This window comes from Poecile atricapillus, chromosome 1, assembly GCF_030490865.1.
Source record: "Poecile atricapillus isolate bPoeAtr1 chromosome 1, bPoeAtr1.hap1, whole genome shotgun sequence".
NCBI lineage: Eukaryota > Metazoa > Chordata > Aves > Passeriformes > Paridae > Poecile > Poecile atricapillus.
Window position 1 is genome coordinate 67,375,781 of NC_081249.1, and position 24,322 is coordinate 67,400,102.

The 24,322-nt window shown below is 37.7% G+C and overlaps 1 protein-coding gene across 3 annotated transcripts in view; it reads left to right on the forward strand.

The window, feature by feature from the left end:
* STARD13 (StAR related lipid transfer domain containing 13) overlaps positions 1–24,322 on the forward strand; it is a 287,017-nt gene that overhangs the window by 38,261 nt on the left and 224,434 nt on the right. For 2 of the 3 annotated variants that reach the window (XM_058862448.1, XM_058862457.1), the window contains exon 2: positions 6,183–7,095. In XM_058862448.1, coding sequence (XP_058718431.1) covers positions 6,340–7,095 — 756 coding nt within the window. In that variant the 5' untranslated portion in view covers positions 6,183–6,339. Of the gene's footprint in view, positions 1–6,182; positions 7,096–13,028; positions 13,357–24,322 lie in introns of those variants that run through there. The other variant, XM_058862467.1, reaches the window with a different exon arrangement.

A 24,322-nucleotide genomic window follows, 5' to 3' on the forward strand; every position in this document is an offset into this window, starting at 1 on the left:
TGTTTGAAGATGCTTTGCTGCTGTTCACACATTCTTGCTATTTGGGTTTGCTCAGGATTGTAACTGTGCTATTCACGGGCTGCACAGGGCAGAAAGATTTGCAAAATCAAGGCCCACTTTGTGTAAACTAACTAGAACTAAACATTGCCCATGGATCTAGCTCTTAGAAAGGGCGACACTCTTTTTGTCAAGGGTGTTTATCACTTTATTTGGGTTTACCATGTGGTGCAAGGTGACAGTGACAGTGCCTTTGGACATGCTGGTTTAGGCAGAATTACAATTGAGTCAGCATACTGGCAAGATATTAGTGCCTCCGCTGGATTAAACTCAGCCTCAAGCTCAGCTAGTAGCACAAAATGTGTCAAAAATTCCTCTCATAGCAGTCCTGTCTCCTATATACTGCAAGTAGGTCCAGCTGTAAAGAAATTGCTGACATTGCTATGTTTGTTAAGAGGGTGCTTGGAAAACAGCACATCTGCCACCAACAGTTGCACCTAAGACAAACATCAATGTAAGCACTATTAAATTAACGAAGTGTCTCTTTATCATTTCAGTTTATTGCATTTGAGAAGATATTTTACTTTCCTTGGCAATGAGAATGAGCTTCTTACACAGGAGGTGGGGGCAGTGATGCCAAAGCTGGTAGTAGACAGTCCTGGTAGTGCAGCTGTCCTGGCATAATGAACACTTCTGAATTGAGACAACCCTCACTAAACTGTCATATAAAGTAATTCCTGAAAAATGGCTGTCTCAAGATGTGGCTTCATTTGCTGACTGACTCATTCATAACTATGCCAAATTTTTTGCTGAATAAAATACTGCTTAACTTCAGTGAAGGCAATCAGGAGCATGAGGTGTAGGAGAAACCAGCATCTCAGTGCCACCTCCTTCTCTCGCTGAAATGAGTCAGGATGGATGTAGATGTGGCAGCATCTGTGCCAAGTATCTGTGCCTCGAGGATATCTCAAGGTGAGAAACGTAATTTACAGCTACAAGCCCGAGTACATGAATACATCCATTACACGAGTAGGGCATTGCAGCATTTCCATCTTTGCTGTTTGCTCTGTTCAAAAGCAAAATAGAAAAACACTTCCAAAATTTAACTATAACTCAAAGACTTCTCACCCTGTATTTCCAGTGACAGTACATCCTTCTCCTTTCGAAGCCAGATTTGCAATAACTGATTTATAATCACACTCAGAGGCTCATGTGTCCAGTAACTTGTACCACAGCTACATTTTGCAGCATATGAAGAAGCCTGTCTGCAAGCTATGATTCTATTAATATATATATATATAAAAAGAAAGACTTGTAAAGCTTTGGCAGCAAATGTAGCTCTTGATGAAACATAGGCAGAAAATAATTAGAATTTGCAAGTGACATGGAAGCTAATTTTGGTATTCCTTTGCACTGGCTTTATACTACATCAAAAGGCATTTTACTGCCTACCTTTTCAAAATCTGACAACATCCAAACTCGAGCAGTGGGAACCTGACTCCAGGTGCTCCAGGTGATATAGCAAGCACGATGTTAAGGTCTGGCATAATATGAAGAATGAGGTCATGCTGTATTTTTAGAAGTGCTTGGTGTTCCTATGAAGCATGCTCTTACTCTCTCTTTTTATTTTTTTCCCTTCCCCCTCCTTTATTTTCTGCCTTTTTCTGTGAATAATTCAGCCAATGCTTGCAGAAGGCTGTTTTTGCCCCAGGGATTCTCACACATACTTCTGTTGACAGAGTTCTTGTGCAGCAAGGAAGCTGAAATGTCCTTTGTTAAGGATCTGCTCATTTCTTTTTCTGTTCTGCCCCAATGCTTGGAGGATCTTTTCGTTACTCACGCAGTTCCTGTTGTTACCCTCATGGAAATTGACTGAATTGAAAAATATGGGGTTACCTTGCAAAGGAGGTAAAATTATTATCAGGAAAAAATCCTAATCTCGGTATTTTCTCTTAGTTTATGTATCTCTCATGCTCTTGCCTTGTTTGCTTATTTTTTCAAGGGAATATTGTATAAGTCAATAGAAAATACTAAGCAAAGTCATTGTGAAAGGAAAAAAATGCACTAGGGCCTGAGAGGTATAAACTTTTTATTTTAGATGAATGGTGTACTGTTCCAGCCAAGATCAGGACTTGATTTGCTGGTTTACTATCTCAGTTCAGATTCAAACTGAATTTCAACTGAAAAAGTTACATCTATTCACATGCTCTGTAACACGAAAATACATAATGGGTATTGAAATGCACTAATTCAAGCCATGTTTGAAAAGCTGTTTTAGGCGATTTGCTGTTAGAATAACACTATGAAATAAATTGTAATAATTTGATTTCAGGCAAAGGGGAATTGAGCCAGTACAACATGATACACAGAACTTGAACTGTGAGGCTTCACATACATGTGCCAGGGCATATGAGAACTTCCCTTACATGGCATGTCACTAGTATATCACAAATCTGTATTAATTTACTGCTGATCTGTAAGAAGTTTTCATTAATAAATAACATTCTGTCTATAAGTTTTAAACTCACATGTGTGAACTACTGAAGTTGCTACACTCAGATATGCATTTAGCAAAAAAAAAAAAAACCCCGTGTGTTGCTTTTTAATGTTTTTGCTCTTCCTAATGCTTCTTGGAGACAGTTCTGGTTGGACAGTTACCTCTGGTAGCCCTGAATTCCCTTCTTAGTTGAAAAACCTACATACACTTTCATTATTCCTTACCTTTAATATATATATATTAAAGGTAAGGAATAATATAATATTATATATTATCTTATAGCTTCCACCAGTAGAGCTAATGCTACAGTATATATTTAGAATTATGTATGCATACAAAAGTAATCTCCATATTTATAAAGCCTTGAAGACTTTTTCCAGAAAGATTACTTGTTTTCAGAACTTGTATGTGGGTACATTCATCATTGTGGTGAGAATTACATTCTTTTGCAGGACTATCTTAGAGGCCTTTTGCAACATAAACAGATTTAGCTCTGGATGTTCAGAGCACTCTGAGTTACAAATTTTGCTATGGGCAGGATTTCTAAATTCTCTGCTTTGCCAAGAGCACTCCATTTTTAGGAGCTAGAAATGTGTATATGTAACTTTTTATAAATATGGAATTTAATATTAGACATTAAAGTGTGGGGTTTTTAATAGTCACTGCTAGATTGAGTAAAAAGATACAGGAGGAACAAGGGTAAACTGACATTCTCTCTTCTCAACACTTCCTCCACAGAGATTTCTAGCCATACTTGCCCAAAACCAGCCTGCTTTTGCATACTTGATGTGTTCCAGTCTCATCTCAGAAAAAATACAGTACAATAGAATAAGCAAATCCAGTAAACAGAAAAACACATCCATTATTTTTGCAATTCAACTGTAAAATTTACAGCTTTACCTCATATCCTGTTAAAAAAAAAAAACAAAAACAACTCATTTGAGAGAAATAACTCAGCAAAGTTTTAAAAGCAGTTAGGTATTAATTTTCAATGTTATAAACATAGTTATATAGAGAGATAATGAAAAATACAATATTTTGGATGATAATTCAAGTTTGGGAGTCTAAAGTATCATCCTAAACTACTAGAAATAAAAAATATATAATTCACTTATCGTGTGCACACCTACTGCAGAATTTGATGTACAAGGCAGAAACTGATACACAGGAAGTTCCACCTAAATATGAGGAAGAACTTTTTTATGTTGTAATAACTTCTTTATTATTCTCTTTTGTTCTAGTCTCTGTGACTACAACAGATTGTCCAGGGAGGTTGTAGAATCTCTCCCTCACCAGAGATATTCAACAAGTGTCTAGACACAACCCTGTGCCATGTGCTCCAGGATGGCCCTGCTTGTGCAGGGAGGTTGGACTAGATGACCCCCTGTGGTCCCCCTCCTTCCCATCCCATCCCATCCCATCCCATCCCATCCCATCCCATCCCATCCCATCCCATCCCATCCCATCCCATCCCATCCCATCCCATCCCATCCCATCCCATCCCATCCCATCCCATCCCGTGATCCTGTGAATTTCTGTAACTACTTCTGGAGCATTTTTTGCTACATGTTTGGCTTAACAGGAAAGATGTTACTATGAACACAGAGGTGTATTTCCACAGATGCCATCACAGCAGGTCCTGCTTGGCAGCATCACCAAAACTAAAGAGGGCCCAGGAAATGGGCCAAGGATGAGAAGAAGGAGTGACAATAGGAAGGGGTGAAGGTTGGGAAAGAGAATCTCTGGAGGAGATCTGGAGCCATGAGCATTGCTACTTCTTCTGAAACTACCATCAGATGAAGAAAGGGACAGCCACCAGCAACCATGGCCAGTGAACACAACCCACTCTCTCACCTGATGTGGGCAGCCAGGCCAGAATTCTTTTGCTGCCCTTAAGGCAGTCTGCTGGAGTAGGCAGAACTTTTTGGCTCATAGCTGGTTTTTTGTGGTGGGAGCATGGCTTCTTCCAGGGTGCTGGGTGTCAGGGACTCAGAAGCAAAAGCGATGGCTCATAGAGAGGCACAGATAATAATCACCTGAAATGGGAAGAGGCTTTTTCCCTGTGCCCACAATGTACAAGATATTGTGGGAAAAGTTAGTTATTCCAATCAGTCCATCTAAATGTGGGAATGTGTTTTCTTTTTCAAAGACATTGTGCTCATTGTGCTCAATTAGTTCTCTTCTGGAAGTGAAGTCAGCTCTGTGTAGATGACTAACCTGAAGCACCTGAGAAAATGAGGCCTTCAGAAGTAGGTTTCTCATTCATGCATAGATAATGTAATCTGTTGTTATTGTGTACCACAATTATGGGCTGGAATTCTTTTTGGCATTATTCCTCCCTCTAAAGGCTGGATGACTGATGTAAGCTTTTTGCCTAGACATCCTCTATAGCTTTGTATTAGGCAGTCAAGCCAGGAGGGAGACTTCTCCCACATCAAAATAGGTAAACAGGATAAGTGAGAGTATTTACCTTCTGGAAGCATTTTTCTCTCTCCACTGACTCCAGCAGGAGGTTAGACAGTTTGCAATAATGTCTGATGTTTAAATAGCTATCAATAGCGGAGAGGAGGTCTACATAAAAAGTGTGTGCCTGCATGCTCACATCTATTACAGCTGCAGTTCAAATGACAAAGGCAGTACAATAAATCCAAATTTTCTGAATGTGTAACAATATTCTTTCTATTACCAAAGGTATGCCTGTAACAGTAAAATATACACTAACCAGCACTAAAATATTCCTAGCTGGTATGCACTGCTCAGTTTATGGCACATGCAGTGACAGGCACATCACATGTCAGCATCTTACTTTGCTTGCTTCCCACTTTGACAGTCACTGTGCTGCCTTCTGACACATCTTCCTCATCACTGACAGGTTTGCCACATACATCAAAGGCTTAAGCTTCGCTTTTTATTTTGAAAAGCTTCTGTTCTGCTTTGCTCTCTCACAGATGGAGTACTGAAACAATCATTAAAATAAATACTATCAATATTCAATCTGTCACAAGAAGTAAATGACATGTATGGGTGAATGGAAGCTATTCAGTGATGCAAGATCAGTTCTTCAGCTGCTCCTTTCTCCCAGTGCATTGGAGATGCACTGCCTAGATGTGAGACATTAAGACTTTTAATGCAGACAAGGCCAACTCAAATGTAGTATTGAAGCTATCTGTTATTTTTAGCCTACTTTCTCTTTTCAAATCTATTGGAAATGGGCAGGTACTGCACTGCACTGGCAATTCACTGAATTTGACACAATCATACCTGTAATGACACCTTTTCTGTCTGTTTTGCCTATGACATTTCCCTGTGTTTTGTTCCTTAGTCTTCCCTATGGCATTTTAGTAGCTTTATCAGAGAAGTGTAAAAGTTGTGAGTGATTTAACAGACAATGAAAATGCAGTGAACAGAGGCATTTTTAGACAACAAGCATATTTCTAACATCACTTCAAATGATTCTGAACCATTGTGTCAATAATCAACTTAAACTCATTAATTAAAAAACATTTCTTCATTTGCCATTTCTTTCCCAGTCTCTAAGCAAAACAAGTTAGAATTCTCATGTTTTAAGTTCATTTAATCTGCATACATGATACAATTTTGAAGAGGCACGAGTAAATTTGATGTGAACATTTCTGCTGATGCACTCCATTGCAAGCATGTTGTCATTAATTTTTTTTTTTTTTTCCAGGAGCTTTAAGGATTCAGATGTTTTGTATGAGAATTCAAGCATTAATAATGACTGTGTGATCATGGTTTTGGAAATCCAGGAATATATTTCCTGGCTGCATATGCAGATTTAGGTTTCTTAAGAAAAACAAGAATGAAGTAATTTTGATCTCTGATGGATGAAACCCATTGGAATGGAAGCTAACATCTATGAAGAAGAACAGAGCTCACCTTATCTTACATCTGCAGAGTGCCTGGGAACTCCAAAGGAAGTCAAGTATGAAGAATACCAAAGAAAGGCAGAAAATCAGACAAGTCCATATCAATTTCAGAATGTGTTACTGGAACCTGAGCTGAGCTTGCTGTCTGTGTCATCCTTATTGGACCACAATGAGACATCCTTACAACTTGGCACAGCTGCAGGGCATGCCAGTGGCACCAACCAGCCCAAGACAAAGCACCTTTGTGAAGAATTACCCTGTTCTACAAGGCACACGTCAAAGGAAGATCCTTTAAACCTTCCCATGCACACAGAATGGCCAATCCCCACAGGAAAAAATTCAGACAAGAAACCAGAAGCAAATTATGAGATCAGAGTCATAAAACACAAACCATGTGCTATCACATTTTCTGATTTTGAATTTTTATCGCACAAAGCTGACACTAAGCTCCATATTTGCGAGGCAGAAGAAGCAGATGATTTGTCTTATGAAGAGGAAGAAGCAGATAACAGAGGTGATGAGGATACATTTACAGAACTGCCACTGTATGAGGCATTTTTCAAAGGTCTTCAGAGAAGGAATGTTCCTCAAAGAAAGCAAGCTAAACATGAACTTACTAAATATCAGCACATCTGTCATTTAGAAGACTGCAGTAATCATTCTGAAAAGGCATTGAAGGACCATGATAAGGAAGAAAAACACATGGACCTGGAGGTAATACAACCTACTCTTTAGTTTCAAGTGTGTTTTAAATAAGTGGTGTCATTTAGGGTTGGTTACAGGAGGAAAAGGACTTGTGTAAATTGTTATAGGGTGATAATTATTGTGAATTACAAAATTAGGAACCCAACCTACAGTAAAAGAATATTAGTTTTTTTCACTAGACAAATGTTACTTCAAACTGACCACAATTCTATTAGCCTGAACTACAAACTTTGGATTCCTGGTTTCTTTTTTATTTAAATGGGAACATTGGCTCCATTTCCTACATTCCTACAAGATCATATATCGTGCTATGTACAGCACACAGTCTCAGGACTGTTCCAAAGGGACATAGCTCACATTAAGTCTTAGAGCAGAACATATTTCTTCAAAATAAGTGGGCTTTTAGTGTGGTGGCACTGTAGCATTGAGCCACCTAACCCACAGCACTGTTTCCACTTAATAACTGTTTTCTGTATTATTATTTCATTAAAACAACATAGAGGACAAGTTAAAGAGTGGTATACAATAATTTGGTTGGTTGGTTGGTTGGTTGGGTTTTTCTGGGTTTTTTTTTTGTATTTGTGCTGTTATATATCATGATGTTCTATAGATCAGTGGCCAAAATGAAAACAGAAGTTTCAGAACAAAATTAAAAAACTTGTGTAATAAAAATCATCCAACTATATATAACCTTTCCAGGAAAAAAACGTTGAGTAAATTAACTTTGTTTATTGGAACTGGAGGAACAGAAGCCTCCCAGTTGAAATGTCACCAGTCTGGATAATAAGCATGGTTTCCCCCTGCTTGCAGCTGGTGACAAACCAAATAACTGGAGCTAAACACATTTATCATTGGAGAAGTTCAGTTCCAGTACAAAATATGAAGTGACTCCAAATAGTGTGCAAAAACAAACCCTTAGAATTCCAATGTTCCTGACCTTTCAGCACAAATTGTAACCTGCAGGCCAGGCATACCTTTCCTTCCTCTCTCTTCTCCTTCCTCCAGCTTTTAAAAGTTATTTTACATGTAAATCTGATCTATGCTGTGAAAACCAGGCTGTAGTTCTGTAGTCTTTTACCCAGTGTGTTTTATTTTAGTCTGCCTGCAGTTCTGTTTTTACTCCTAATGCTTATAACACAGAGTTGCTTCATTGATTTCTGATTAAAGGAAGTAGAATTTGGGCTATATGGTCCATATTTATGTCAAAATTATGGTGTAAAATACTTAATTGCTTCTCTCCTTTAGTAGTAAGCTATCTCCAGTGTGGGTGACTAATTATACCCTTAACTGAGGGGGAGTTTCATGCTGTATTTCATTCATATCCCAACTTCACTGCAGAACCCATCAGCACACAAAGAAATAAACCAGATTTTCAGATTTTTTTCTTAGCAGATAGTATTAGAAGGCCAAGACCCAAAGATGGTTCCCAAACAGTGCAACATCTGATGCAATACTGACCCTGAGTCTCATGATACATGGTTTATTAAGTAATTGCATTGTTCTTCTAACCTAAGCCAAGTCTTACTTCCTCATTTACTCAGAAACATTCAGATTAATGAAAATAATATATTTCAAAATGGATGCACAACATCCTTTGGGTTTTCTTTCCTGAAGGTCATTCCCATAGATAAAAGGGAGACGCCAGGAGATGTTGTCATTTAGTTTACTTTATGTCTATGCCATAAAATAAACTCAAGGATGCAGCCTGTAGTGCAAAATAATGGATTATAAATTGCCAGACAAGCATGTGAAATTACCTAGTAAATCTCAGTAATTGTGTCAAAACATTTCAAAAATTGGATGCAATATTGCAGTCCTGGTTTTGACTTTTTTCTATGTAAATAAGTATGCATCATTGTAGGAAAGCCTCCAAGAATTAAAAAAAAAGCAATTAAAAAAAATATCTTGCCTCTCAGATTTTAGCAGCAATCATGCATTACTATGCAGACTGAAATCTCCCCCCAGGACTCTGGTTGAAGCAAATGTACGTCACTGTCAAGTTACTTATTTCCATTGTTTATAAATGGTGTTAAGGAGAAATGGTTCAGGGAGAAATGTCTTTCTAGGGAAAAAAAAGAAAGAAATGAAGACAGCATGGGGTAAAAATGCTGACAAGGGCAACTGTTACTGCTAAACCTTAAACTTATAAATCATATTATAAACAGATTACTTCGGCCATACAGATACAGACAATCATACACAGCACCCTGCATGAGATCCTGGCTAAATCCTTGCTACTGGAGCTCAGTGAAATTGTGTTTGAGATCTATCCTGCAGGGGCATTCCTAGCCAGATGTACCTGATACTGACTGCAAACCTCCTATTTGAGTTCCAGAAAGGAGGAAAGGCTGTCACCTTCTCCAAGATGGAAGCACTGGCCCTTGCAGGCAGTCACCACAAGCAGAGTCAGCGTCCCAATCTCCTCTTAAATAGTTGCTACAAGCATTTAGGTGAAAACTCTTGAACTTCTTGTTTTATTCTAATTAATAAGCAGAGACAAATCTTCAAGTGCACTGAGTAGTAAACAAGTAGAAATAAGATGGAAAAAATTCAACTTGTATATGCTGCCAACTCTATGTCAAGTGTAAGAAACTGCTGAAAACAATTAATATAATGATGCCCTTTAAAAAAATGCTCTTTTTCTTTTTCCAAAGGCATACAGCTTCTGCCTCTTCTGTGTGCTACAATATAAATGATACTTCTGTTCAATTTATGAATTCAGCATGGTCCCCCTAAGTTTCCACCCTTACAGCAGTTCCACATATATTTCCTGTGCTTTCTCATAAAATCTAAATTTGGCAATTTGTTTTCCTTTGTCAGGAGTCTGTAACCAGCAGTACATTCAATACCCAAGAGAGTTCTGCCCAAATAGTTAGGTTAATGGTTGGACTAAATGTTCTTAGAAGTTCTTTCCAGCCTAAATAATTCTATGATTATTTGGTTAGTTCTGTCCAGAGATTCTTTTGCAGCTCTGAGGTGGCACCTTCAGCCATTTTTCCTTGCTTGTTTAACTTCAAGTCTTCATATCAAACTTGATATGGTGTTTGTGCACGCAGCCAGCTCTGTGTGCAGGGGGAATAAATTATTCAGAATAGTTTCTGAAACAACATTTTTCTAAATTGTCATTTCTTCAAACTACACTGAGCAGGACACAGCTGAAGACCATATTTAACCAGAAACAGCTATTCAACTTTCCATCAGTAAGCTTATCCTATCCTTACAGAGCCTGAAAACAATATATGTTATTTTCAGCAGTAACATTTCAGGCAAATAAAGAATTGAAGGTATTTGACAGATATTAGGAAATAAGAAAGTGTTATGAAGTCATACCCTTGACAGTGTGAATTGTCATGGATCTTTCCTCACCCCAGGGACTGTATAGAAATCCTGCTAATATTGTTGGCTGCTGCAAAGACAAGCATAGTCCTACAGCAGCAAACTGAAAATACTTTTTGGGGAAATTTCAAATAGTTTCTTTGGGCAGCCCATATTAGCAATTTGAACAGCCAAAAAGGTTTCTGCTGCTGTTGACATTACTTAGGGCACCTAAGAGAGTTGTCACAGCTTCTTCTATTGCTTCTCTCTCCCTTGAGAGACAGGAGGATAAGACAGGAAGGCCATGTGCTGGAAAGGAATTGCTTAGAGTAACCATTAGGACGTGCTAGGTGTTCCCTCTGCAGCCTCCCTGTCTGCACTCATATTTACATCATGCCTCTTTCAAGGCATTTAGGAAGATCTAAACCAAACTTGCTTGTTTGTTTAAAGCACCATAAGGATGGACTAATATTTGCATTGAATGTTACTGCGTTCAGCTGGGTCAAACAAAGAGATGCCACTCCCCAGGAGAGACAAGATGACCAAAACAGATAATTTAGGTAATTAAGGTAGTATCCACAATGAATATCTTTGTCAGGATTTGGCCTTCAGACTGTAAGTTCAAAGACTTTGGAGGAGTCTGCAGAGGCATGGGAGTGACCAGAACAATGTCAGACAGCCTCTGTGTGCAGCTCTGCATTGTGTTAGCAAGGGAGCTGTGCCATCACCTTTCACCATCAGTAAATCTTCAAGGAAAACTGTAGTGTTCTAAAGGAGGTTTGTGAAAGCTACATTGTTTTTGACATTTAAAACTAAGGCAACTGAACTCCGGAAATTATTTCAGAAAACACTGGAGAAGAAACTAGATTATCAGTTTGCTTTTCCCTCATTATTCACTTACTGTCCTTAATTTCCTTGTTTCATCCTTGTATTACAGTTAGCAACATTTTATCTTCATTACACAATCATTGCCAAATGAAAAGTTGATAATCATTGTATCAGCTTAAATCATGAGTTATAGGCTGGAATAATTTACTGAAATACAATATGGAAGTTTTAATCTGTCTCTCATTTTGTCTGCTTAACTCAGCCCAGGATGCAGTTGGATTTCTGGGCTGTGAGGGCACATTGCTGGTTCACATCCAGCTTTTCATCCATGAGAACTTCCAAGTTCTTCTCTGCAGGGATGGTCTCAATGAGTTCCCTTCCCAGTGTGTGCTCATGTCTGGGATTGCCCTGACGCAGGTGCAGCCCCTTGCCCTTGGATTTTTTGAACCTCATGAGGTTCTTGTGGGCCCACTTCTCATGCTTGTCCAGGTCCCTCTGGATGGCATCCCATCCTTCTGTTGTGTCAACTGCACTGCTCATCTGAAAACTCTATGAGGGTGCACTTGAGCACACTGTTGATGCCAGTGATGAAGATATTGGAGAGCATAGGTCCCAAGACAGGACCCTGAGGAACACCACTTGTCTGTGGCCTGGACACAGAGCCATTGACCACAATTCTCTGGCTGTGTCCATCCAGCCAATTCCTTATCAACCAAATACTCCACCTTTCAAACCCATCTGACTTCAGTTTGGAGATAAAGATGTCATGAGGGATTGTGTCAAAGGCTGTACAGAAGTCTAGGAAGATTACATCAGTCAGTCTGTCTTGTCAGTTGCTACAGTCACAAATAGAGGACCTAAATCTCTGAAAATTTATTCAAAGGCCATAGTCCTTAAAGTCAATTATGATTCCTTAAAATAAATGTATTCTTCTGTGTGACTTGTAAATATTTTAATCATACAATCATACTCTCTGAGAAAGTAGTCAAAAAGTTTTAAGTCTTTGAGAATGAATTTGACCTGGAAATGTGCTCACATGGCCAACAAGGCCAATGGAAACTTGACCTTTATCAAGAATAGTGCGGCCAGCAGGACCAGGTTAGTGGCTGTCTGTACTCAGCACTGCTGAGGCCACACCTCAAATCCTGTGCTCAGTTCTGGGCACCTCACTATAAGAAGGACACTGAGGAAGCATGTCCAGAGAAGGGCAGCGGAGCTGGGGAAGGGTCTGGAGCAGAAGTATGATGAGGAGCAACTGATGGAGCTGGGGTTGTTTAGCCTGGAGAAAAGGAAGCTCAGGGGAGACTTCATCACTCTCTTCAGCCACCTGAGAGGAGGGTGTACTGCGGTGGGGGTCAGTTGCTTCTGACATGTCTCAAGTGAAAGGACAAGAGGAAATGACCCTAAACTGTGCCAGGAGAGGTTCAGATTAGATATTATTTTAAAAAAAACAAAAAACACCTAAAGAATGGTTTAGCATGGAGGTGCTGGAGTCACCATCTCTGGGAGTGTTCAAGACACATCTGGATGTGGCACTTGATTACAGTGGTGCTCGGTTGCTGGTTGGACTAGATGACCTTGAGGGTATCCTCCAAGCTTGATGACTCTGTGATCCTATGAATTTTCCTTATTCAGATTATATTGAGTCCATTCAATTTAAATTATCAAACCAGAGCAGCAGTCAAGCCTACACCTGTGATGAGGTATGAGACCTGCCAAAGTAACCTTCTTACCCTTATACTTACACTGCCTTACACTCTGCTCAGTGCCTTGCTTAGCCACTCTGAAGCACTTTCCTGAGAGGTACTTTTCTGTTTTCATTAATGAGGCAGTGGAACTTAGGTGGAATTCAAGCTATCTGAAAATTGCCCTGCAATAGTTCCTTCTTCTTTAATTCAGTTGTACAGAAGCAAAAACTAGAGAGGAACATATTAGAGTGAAGTACAAATTCCTATCTCATTCCTCCCATACTTTGGAAGTTTCTACTTCATTTTACCCTATGAAACTGAGACTCCAAAGCTAGAGGAGAAGAACGGTTGCAAACTTGGGATGACTTCTTCATGAGGAATAATACAGTTATTAATATCTCCTTTTAGTCACCTTCTGCAGACATGGAAGCCTACCCAGGTAGGAGAGCTGAGCACTTAAATAACAATATCGAGGGAGAACAGGCTAAGAAGTCAAGGGGAGGAAAATGGGAAATTACTTGTCTAGAAAGGAGCGATGCACTGGGCTTTATACATTCTAATTTCCTTTGTGTGTCTGTTAGATTTGCACTTTCTGTATTTCAATGACGCATTCTCGAGAGCTAATAGGTAAGAACATGGTGACTCGAACTTTGCAAGGTTTGCATTTAGTGTTTATGCTTGTTTTCTGCCTGCTTGGAAAAGGGGTTGGAGAACTGCTGATTACTTTAGCAACAATGCATTATTGTCTGTCAATAAATAATCACAATCAGCTCTTTATTATTAAAGAGCCAGATAAATGCTGGCTTAGGGACTTTAATTATTAAGTTAATGAAAGGATTTTTTATTAGCTTCACAAATTTGAAGGACTAATGGTGTATATAGCATTTTGCATTGAGTACTTTTTTCTGTCATCACCATACTCCTAATAGTGTAACCATTTCCCATTATAATGTGGAAATAATTTGTTGTGTCCTGCTTGTTGTGGACGTTAGCTACATTACTGTTTCTCCTGAAAAATTATAGGAACTTTGGAAAACAACAGTAAAATTAGAAGAAGAATAGTAATTTAAGGATATGCTTAAAGAGCATACTGAAAAGAATTGTTATATTGAAATCATTTAGGGAAACATGCAGATACTATCAAAATTACTGCCCTTTATCTCTTCAGCATACTTGCGTGCTGCTTGCATGTTTCAATAAACATGAATCACTCATTGTTGATTAATATAGAATTAAAAAAATAAAAATGTTTATCGCCTTAGAAAAGATACACTACTTGCCATTAGCAGATACACCTATTTTAAATCACAAGATCATCTTTGGTAGGCATCAGTGCCTATAGGGTTGAGGTTGGAGAAAGGATGCACTCTGGTTTTTGTAGAATAAATCCCATAGACTATTTTGAGCAGTCCCTTTCTGCTTGGGCTCTGCCAAAATCCTCCTGGGGAAAAGCTGTAATATGAGGGGATACAATCCATTCTTTATCAAAAGTAAAGCTGATAAACAAATTTCTATGTCATGGGGTGACTAACACTCAAAAAATTCAGATGGCTGCCTTGCAGTTGATTCTTCTGCAGTTCGCAGAATACCATCACTCTAAAAATACTCTGTGTAGTATATAGTATAAATTATTGACATTGTGAGATTCTGAGAAAATTAAAATTCCAGGATAAACTAATGAAGAAAATGGATAATAAGTCAAAAGGACAGCTCCTCTTGACTTTCAAACTCCTTTAGAAAATTTACAAAGTACATTTCAACTAGGTGTTGTATTAGGTTATATACATATTTTATACATATAAAATATATTTTATAGAAGGTGAGATTACTGAGTTACCTTGCACAGTGTGAAACCCTTGCGTTCTTCAGGTTAATGTGTAGAATTTGATAGCTCTCCTACTGTGAAGATACTGCACTGCCAGCGAATTTCATTGTGCAGCCTCATCATGGCCCCATGAGCACACATCAAGAGACCGCACAAACAGCATTTTGGGAACTCCTGCTTTAGCACATTCAAGAGTGTTAGTGCACTGTTTATTGTTTATATTTATTGTTATTGTTTTTATTTATCTTTAAAGCTAAAGCAGAAGACTAAATAGTTAACACAATAAATGTATTATACTAAAGGGTGAGAATACTTGTAACTTACGATTTTTTTCAAATATTGACTACTTTATTTCTCGTGTCTTAGAATATCTTAGAATAAGGCCACCTCAGGAAACAGCAATATTACTACTGGTCTTGCCAGAAAACATAAAAAAAAGAATATGTATTTATGATTGCACTGAGACCATAAAATAAAAGAGGTATATCAAGATTGTTCTTTAAAATTGTCTCAAAATATCTGGAACATGTGCTATGTGAGCCCATTCAAGTGTTCTGCAGAAGGAGAGAAAAACTCAACAGAAAATATGCCTTGTCTAAGTCAAGGCTGTGATGAACAACATTCCTCTGTCAGAGAATGGGAAGAGGCGCCTGTGAGAATTAGAGAGTCTTAGGTGCAGGGAACCAGAAGAAACATGCAGAAATCTGTTAATCTGCTTATCACTGAAATTAAGATATTTCTTCAAGGAAATATGATGGAGACACTGAATAAACTGTGGTATGGGCAGTAAGCAGAACTTGTGAGATCAGAAACTTATACAAAAAATGAGGAGACCAGGGAAGGGCTGCATTTTAAAGCTTGTTTGGCTGACAAGTGAGGATTTGGTATGCTTTTCAAGTCAGCCAATAGAACTGCAGTATAGCAGAGAAAAAAAAAAAAACAAAAAAACCCAAACAAACAGAAAGAAACAGAACTTTACTGAACCAACAACCTCACAAAGTATATTTTGTAATATGTAAAAGTTCTTGAGAGAGATTAAGAAAAATGAGTTACAAATTTCTTCATATACAAAAGTCCCGCTGGAAGATTGTGGCACTTCCTACAACGCATTTAGGTGCTTTTGAAACTTCTTCCTAGGTAACACATGCCCAGTTAATGAAAATCAGACTAGTGATACAGCTAGGATCCTTCTGTCCTTCTTTGTGTTAAATTTTAATAAAGTAATGTTAGCTTGATATTGTAACAGACATATTTCTTTGGTATGTTTCTCCAACCATATTTCTCATTGAAAAATATGCCATGAGATATGGTGGCATGAGACCCCAACTGGTATGATCTGATATGTTAAGGGATCTATTGCCATTTTGGTACTGCCACATCACAAGCTACCACACAGCCAGAAATCTGTGTGAACACTGAGATCCATGACTGAACCCAATTCAGAGAAACATAAAAAAAAATTAAATGTCATGAACTTCATAGAGAGTTGATGGATATGATATTTCATTTTACAACATTCTTGGCTGGTTACTTTCTACAGGAAAGTGTCATAAGCTCAAGCCTTTCCTTAACAATCTCTCCAAGCACAGAGTATTTCATATTGCAATAAAAGTGGAAATTGATTGTTCTTTCTATCCAATCTTTTCTTCAAACTGATGCTCTTGTAAAACTTTTGCCCAGTTTTGAAATATCTCAGAGATAAGACTTTTGCAGTACAGTTGTCGTGGTTCTAAAGCAGTAACTAAAAAAAACCTAGAAAACTTACTTATTTCTTGCTATGAGATGTGGATTAGAACAAGAGCAAAACAGGCTTAAAACTTAAAAGGAACAAAGAAAGTTTATTAACAAAACTACAATAAGAAAACCAGAATAACTTCCAGAAAACCTCTTTTTCCCTCACTACTCAACCATTCCCTTGCTCACATGACAACATAGAGACAAAGAACTTGGAACTTTGGTGTTTAAATCAGTCCCAATTCCTGTTAGAGTCTTTTCATCAGCCTTTGTAAAGAAACAGAAGTCTTCTTCTGCTAATCTATGGAGTTTTTCACAAGAAAACTATTTCTGTTATAGCTTTCTATTTTTCTGATGCCAGCTGCCCGGAAATCCTGTCATCAGTTCACTCCTCCCGTTTCACATCATTCTGAGGTCATGGGTCAATGAGTCTAGGGATGTCATTTTTAAGGATGAGTTATTCAAAGGCAAAAGTCCTCTTCATCTGTCTGTGTGATCTTCCCTGGAAAACAGAAGTTTTCTCTTTGCCTCAAGCGGTCCCAAATCTTCAACTATTACTTCTCCCCTTCTGTTCCAGCACCTCACTGTATCATAATTACTCCACCTTTTGCTCAAAATCCAAACTTTGAACACTCCATTCCTCCCCATATACTCTGTCATGAATTAAAGGAGTTTTTTCAGAACATTATTGTCCCTCTCCATAGCTTAAGCATCTCCTTTTTCTCTACCTTTTCTGAAGCTTAATTCTTTTCTTTACTGTCTCTGATAGTTTATAAAGTCTCTTTACATGTTGATTACTCTCTTTTTCTTTCTCTGGAAAAAAGGATTAATCTGCAAGTTTCCTCTAGGTAATGAAAAGGTTAAAATCTTGCCCAGGCTTTGTAGATGGTTCTGTGATCTCTGCTGGAGCAGCAGCTGGAGCTGTCTGCGATAGAAGATTCTTCATGGCTGCTCTGGAGAGTGTGGTCACTGTCTCAGCACGCTGCAGGTCAAGAGCTTTTTTCCTTTCTTTACTCGGCAGTTTCTGATGAATTCAGTCATAGCAAAAACAAAACTGCAGCCGAGCCAGGGACCGGCCTGGCCCGGCCAGAGCCCGGGGCAAGCCCCGCAGGCCCCATCTCCCGGCCGGGAGCCGCTGGGCCCAGCCCAGCCCCTGCCTGGGCCACATGGCCTGGGCAGGGAACGGGAGGCCAGCCGGAGCTCTGTTACCTTTCACAGCCAGGAGAACAAAGAGACAAATTCCCAGGCTTAGGTCTTAAGGTGGTGTTCACAGGTTGATCTCACTTTTCAATGGTTAAAACTGCTGTCAATTCTTAGAAATGGCCAGCTGTTGGCTAGGAGAAAAACTCCCATCAGCCTCCAGCGGTTTTAACTTCCTTAGGTGTTTCTCTTTGTTTTCTTAAATGCCAATCTATCACAACAGTGAAGTGAAATCTCTGCATTAGCTTGGAGTTCTCCTAAAATAAATCAGACGAGACATTGAAGTCTATGTCTGCGTTTGAAATATTTTTTCTTCCAGAAATTAACTTCAGTAAAATCTCACCAGTATTTTGTGTTGTATTACTGGGCTCTCTTTATGTGTGCTTTCTATGGATTCTGAGATTCTTTGGCATTTAGACTATCTATCCAATGTTTCAAAGATCAGGTCTAGAATAGGTAATGTTTTAGCACCACAGATTTAGCAGCTCATTTCTAATCTATGTGCAGAGAAACTTTGTTTGGCTTTAATCTAATCTTTGTGATGAAGCAATCAGTGATACGGTAGATAAACTACTGTAAGGTTTGCATTTACTATTTATTGTTTCTATTCAAGCAGTATAATGTGACATTTCAGTATTTACATAATAAGGACTTTTCACCATGGCAAAAGCCTTGGCAGTTAGTCTGGGGTCTGATTTACTTAAATTAAACTGTAAAAAAAGCTGCTAAACCTGCCAAGAAAAACAGAACACTGCAACTTGTATGTATTTTGTTCTTTACGATGTACATCACATATCAAGATCAAGAGAAAATTACACAAAGCCAGTAACTAGAATAGAAAATATACAGTCTGCCTTTTATTAACATGCCAAGATAGGTGCCTAAACTAAGAGAAAGTGGAGTACTGAGTATTTGTGCAACTAAGGATCTAGACGCCAAGAGTTCAGCTCAAGCTCTACTTTTATCTGCTGTGTTGTAGATTTTCCCAAGGTAATACAAATAACTGGTGATATATGGAAAATTATCATGTTTGTGAGATAAGAGATGATTAAACTAAAAAAGATTACCTTGGAAGACAGAAACTTTCCAAAGACCCTGGGATTTTTTAAAATAAAAGCTGCAATTCTATGATGCATTTCTAATGCAAGGAGTCTTTCAAGATACCTTTCTGGTTTTTGTGTAGTACAGATCATGTGCTATCTTGAATTGTCCAAGCCTTGTCTTGGGGGACACATAATGCCACTGAGGCTAAAAAAAAAAAAAAAAAAAGTTAAAAGAGAGAAATGAGATTAAAAAGCCTTAGTGGGAAACCCCCAGTATTCCAAGCAAGCAGAGACGAACTCAGGTCTTTCTGAAATAAAGGCAAATGCAAATTATTCAAGTTCAGAAAATGCTTTTGAAACCAAACTTTTCAGACATGACAAAGCCTGCATTTTCCATGTGAATGACAGACAGCAAACTCTAAAACTGCCACTTCTTAAAGTAAAAGAATTTGCCATGAATACAAACAAAAAATAACAGCAAACTCTAAAATAGTAAGAATTGCTATGAATTGTAATGTATACATTCAGTTTTTATCTCTGATCATCTTCTTCTGTGTGCAATGTTTCCAGTTTTGTAAAAAGTTCTTAAGAAGATGAGTTTAAGCTTCATTAAACAGAATGAAGATATCTAAGCTAAAATAAAATTTAAAAAATACTAGACCTTCTTGATAGGTGCTTTTTGCTTATTTGGAAATCGTGTTCAAATGGTTGCAAATGCTTAGGAGTGCTCACACAAGCACCTTGGAAAACACAGAATTTAATTTTAATACGAATTAAAATGAATCTGTAAGACCAGCAAGTATGAGGTTGAAAACTGTACAAATTTGAGAAGGAAAATTTGATTTATACATCCAATTTAAAATTGGCAGTATATATAAAAAAAACCCCAACCTCCTAGGTATAGCATCACAAATAAAAGCATTCCATTTTTCAAAGGAAGTAATTATTTTTAAATTTGGGGTTACTTAAGTTCAGAAAAAATTCTTGAATTTTGAATCCCAAAGATTCAAAATTCTCCATGACAGCAAGTAATTCTTTAACCTGGGTGTGATGTGTCAGGAGCCTCCAGCCACTTGCTAGGTGGGCTACTAAGGAGCTTTAATAGCCTAACTGGCAGGTAAAGGTATTTTCCCCAGAGGAAAGTTGTCAAAATTAAGCTTTGAAAAAATAATTCAAGTCTGATGCATTGACAAATATCAATTAAATTAAAAGAAAATCACTTATCATGTAAGTATGAAATTGCTACCATTTTGGCATTTGAAATTTTAAATTCAAATATATGTTGGGTGGGTTGTAACTAGGCTGGTTTCTACACTGTCTGAGCAGGGCTTTTCCATCAGGGCTAAACTGTACATTGATCAGTTTATGAACATTTTCCCCTCTCAGAGCTGTCTAACCCAGTTCCCATTGTAACTGTTTTGGGGTTTTGGATTTTGGTTTGTTGTTTGCGTTTTTGGTTTTTTTTTTTACGGGTGGCAATATCACATTGGAACTATACAGAGGTGAGCAGGATTGGAGAGCAATTGGGAGAACTTGTCACTTTTTTAATTTCTTCAGGCATTGTATTAAGACAAAGTACTAAAATATGAACTATGATCCTTCCAGCTTTTATCCTGGCATGTTTGGATATACCCCAGGTGTACATAAAGCTTTCTTCTCAAGGATATGCAGAGATCTTCCTAAATCTGCAAATCTTGCAACTCTACATTATACTGCATTTTGCTAGCAAGATTTGCTTATTATTGCTACTGTTAAGTATCCTGCACTTCAAAATGTACTTGTTTGAAGTACGTAACTGGAGAAACTAGCTGAAATCCTTGAATTAGCCTAGGAATTGTTTGGTTTCAGTTATTTGCAGAGTTATATCAATACATCTCTTTATGTGGATTTTTGTCGTTGATGGGTTTTTTTCTAATATGCCATATCGCAGGGAACTGAAATATTTGGGAATAGAATTATCACTGCTGGTAATAATCCCACAGTAGGGGGATTTTTTTTGCTTTTTCTTATAATTCTCCTAGTAATTCCAAACAGTAATGTTTTCCTGTTTTCCAATTTTTTTTTATAAATAAAGCTTACCAAATGCCTTAACAAGGGTAAACAGAATTTCTGAATTCTTTCAGTTCAGGTATTTCACAAAGAGCCAGGCAAATACAAATAAAACTAAAGTACTCCCAAATACAAGCTATGTTAGAACTGGGAGTCCATAACAGTCAGGCTAAATCTTGATAAGTGAAACCCTGGGACAGGCTCATGATTTCAGCTTCACCTGCCTCAGAACTTGTTCAGTGCACTTGTGTTTTGAAGATTTTGCAAAACTCTTGTATATTTTAATAGTTGCTATGGGTCATTGTTGTACCTCAACCCTTCTCATTCCAGAAGACGATGTCTGAAGCAAAAGACAGGGAACTTGCCTTAACCTTAAAAGTTCTGGTAAAGTAGTTTTTGCTATTTAGCGACCATCATACTCTTACAGCAGGACATGATTTTTTTGAGCTCCAGGCCTCATTTTCCAATGTATGTGTTATACAAAAACACTTACATGGTATAAGCAATATGTTTACAAGTTCTGGGAACACAGAAACTATTCTTTTCCTTCAGGAATGATGCCTAAGGCTGCTTTTTCAAAGCAACTTTTCTTCAAAAATTGAGATCAAACTGATTTGTTTAACAGAAAGTGTTTTAAGGTTGTTTTTTTTTTACTGAGCTATCTTCTTCCCAAGCTAAAAAGAACATGCTAAAATATATTGTTTCTGTTTGTGAATAAAAAAGTCACATAAGAATCTTCATAAAGTAAGATGTCCAGGGGAAGAAAAATATTATGTAGTCAGTATTATACATATATGCAGCCACTATGTGCAGTCAGTATTAAGTGGTAATAATAAAACATTTACTTCACAGTTCCTTTTTTATTTTTTAATTCTAGCCAGGCAGGGATTCTGCTGTTCACAGGTACCATTAGTAATTACAAATACCATGAATAGTTACAGTTCTGAAAGTTGTGTTGATCACTCACATAGTACTTATGTCTGTTTCTAATCTCTGAAAGAAGAAATGTAGTTCAAATGCTGAACACTTTAGGTATGTAACTAGCATTATAATTAAAAAAATAAAACTACACACTACATAAAACAATAAGGGATGAAGGCACAGATAGATGACTGTTCTTGTGCATTATGTGATGATCTTAATTCAGCATTTAAATTCTGCCCAGTTCCTTTAGCTTCTTAGCTTCTGTATTTGTCATGACTATTCTTGTCATTTAGAGAAAAAGCATAAACCACAGCAGATTATTATAGTAGCACACCCGATACTGTGGCTTTTAGCAGAGGCAAGTAGCAGAAATATTTACTTCAGTTTACCAAAAAAAGATGGCAAAAAAAAACCCCAAACAGAAACATAGACAGGTATTTGCAAGACATGTCCCTGGTACAGCCAATGGCTTGTTCAGAATTTTATTTGTAAGACTCTTTGCTTCTCCAGATTGAAAGCTTTTACCAATTTTACTAGGCAGGGAGGAGTGAAATCTGATCTTTATAGTTTAGGTTATTAATTCTCCTCTGACATTTAGATATTTAAATATCTATGGTTCCTGATCATCCACGGGGCCTGCTGGAGTAGGCCTGCAGGTCTTATAATCTTCTTCCAGAGAAACTAAGAATGTGGGAGGAAAACCAGGAGTGGAAGTGGGGATGGAGTGCAGCATGTCTTGCCTTAACACAGAGTTAAAATATCAGCAGAATATTATTTGGATCTGGGTCTTAGGGAATGTATCTAGCTTCCACACTATAGAGAAAGCAGGCTGTCAAATGAAGCACATAAATTTCTTACACAGTTGAGGAAAAGACACTGATGTCTTTGAAAAGCTCCAGAGGGAGATCCCATCTGATTAAGTGCAGGCATTTAAGAAACTCAAGACAATGAAAAGAAAAATGTGCCTCTACTCATTGTTCTCACTTCCAAAAATTTATACAAGGAGATTTATTTGTTGCTCTGATCAGTGTCCTTATGTTACTTTGACGAGCTTCTTATAATTGAAATGCTAGAACCCACAGCCCTTTCAAAGCAACGGGAGACAAAACATTAAAACTGAACAATGTATATGTACTATAAATTATACCTGGAGCTAGTTTTATCTAGCCACCAAGCATAATGGTATTCCTGATTTCAACTGTATGCTCGAACTTACTCCCATCTCCCTTTAACTTTGGCCAGTTCAAAACTTAAAAAAAATTATATAATTTATTGTTTGTGTTACACTGTAGTTTTAGTTACAGAGGTATTTTGTTTCCTTCCTCATTCCCAATGACTGTTTTTTTTCCAGAAAATATTTTCAAAAATGCACTCATCTGCTAAAACTTTGCCACAAAAAAATAATTTTCTTTTATGTGACTGTTTTTAATCCACTTCTCTTCCCCTGCCTATCATACAGAAAGGGACTAACTAAATCCCTGTCTTGGTCCTTGGCCACAGGAGACAGGCATCTAATGAAGTTCACTGCACTCCCCGAGTGCTCAGCAAGGAGCAACCTGGCAGGGCTGACACCTAAACAGAAGCTGTTGAGAAACCCCTTTGCTGCTTATGAAAAAATAAAGGAGTATGTGTGCTGAATGATACAAATCCTATAAAATCAGCAAATAAGCTCTGAAAAACCCTTGTAATGTATTTTTCTTAGGTTTCTTGGTCAGAGACTAATTGCCCTTCATGAGGGAAAAAAAAAAAGTCATTTAATAAAATCAAGCATCTCAGGATAGGAAGTGAAACTTTATTGTCCTACTGTTTCTACAGAATTCACCTAATCACCCCATGATGATCATCTCAGAAAAGTAATTAATTGCTCCAAAATGCTTTTCAGATTTAAGATTAGCACCTTGGCATTATGCAGAATTAATGTCTTCTGCCTCACCCCTTTCAGGACCTCCTGCTGCCCAAACTCTTCCACACCTCTCACTGCTTTCCATTATACTCCAGTTCTCTCCTGTTCTTGCATTATCTCCAGTTTCTACTTCCCACTATTTTCCCAACAATACCAATGTCTCCTCTACTTCCCTTTCTCCACAATGTCCCCAGCCCCTCCTTCATGACTCCAGCAAGGGACAATCAATAAGTGCTTTACCTAGTGGTACCTTCTCACTGCCTGGTGAATTAGCACACATAAATAAGTTCAGCAGCAGCTACTCAAAAATTACACTGGCTCTTATCTTTAGTTTTATAGTGGGCCATCACTTTTGTCTATTGTACAGTCAAAATTTTGATTAAACTTGGTTGTTTCTGATATTTCTTTCCATCTTTCAAACTGGCTTGAAGGTATCTGAACTTTTCAAAAGTTGTGGGAGAAATGTCACAGCAGCTGAGCAACACAAAGCCACAACAGTACAACTTTGTTCTCTTAAAACACCAAGGAAAAAAATTTAAAGAGCAAGAGAAAATATTAAAGAATTACTTAAAATATAATGGAAAAAAATGGAAAATAATGTACATTTAGCAGCTAATTAAAACCATGAATTCCTATAATGAACAGTTAGGAAAGGTCTACTACAAAAAAGTAAATAAAACCAGAAAATTAGACTATCCAGAAGGCAAAAACAAGAAAAGTGATTTTT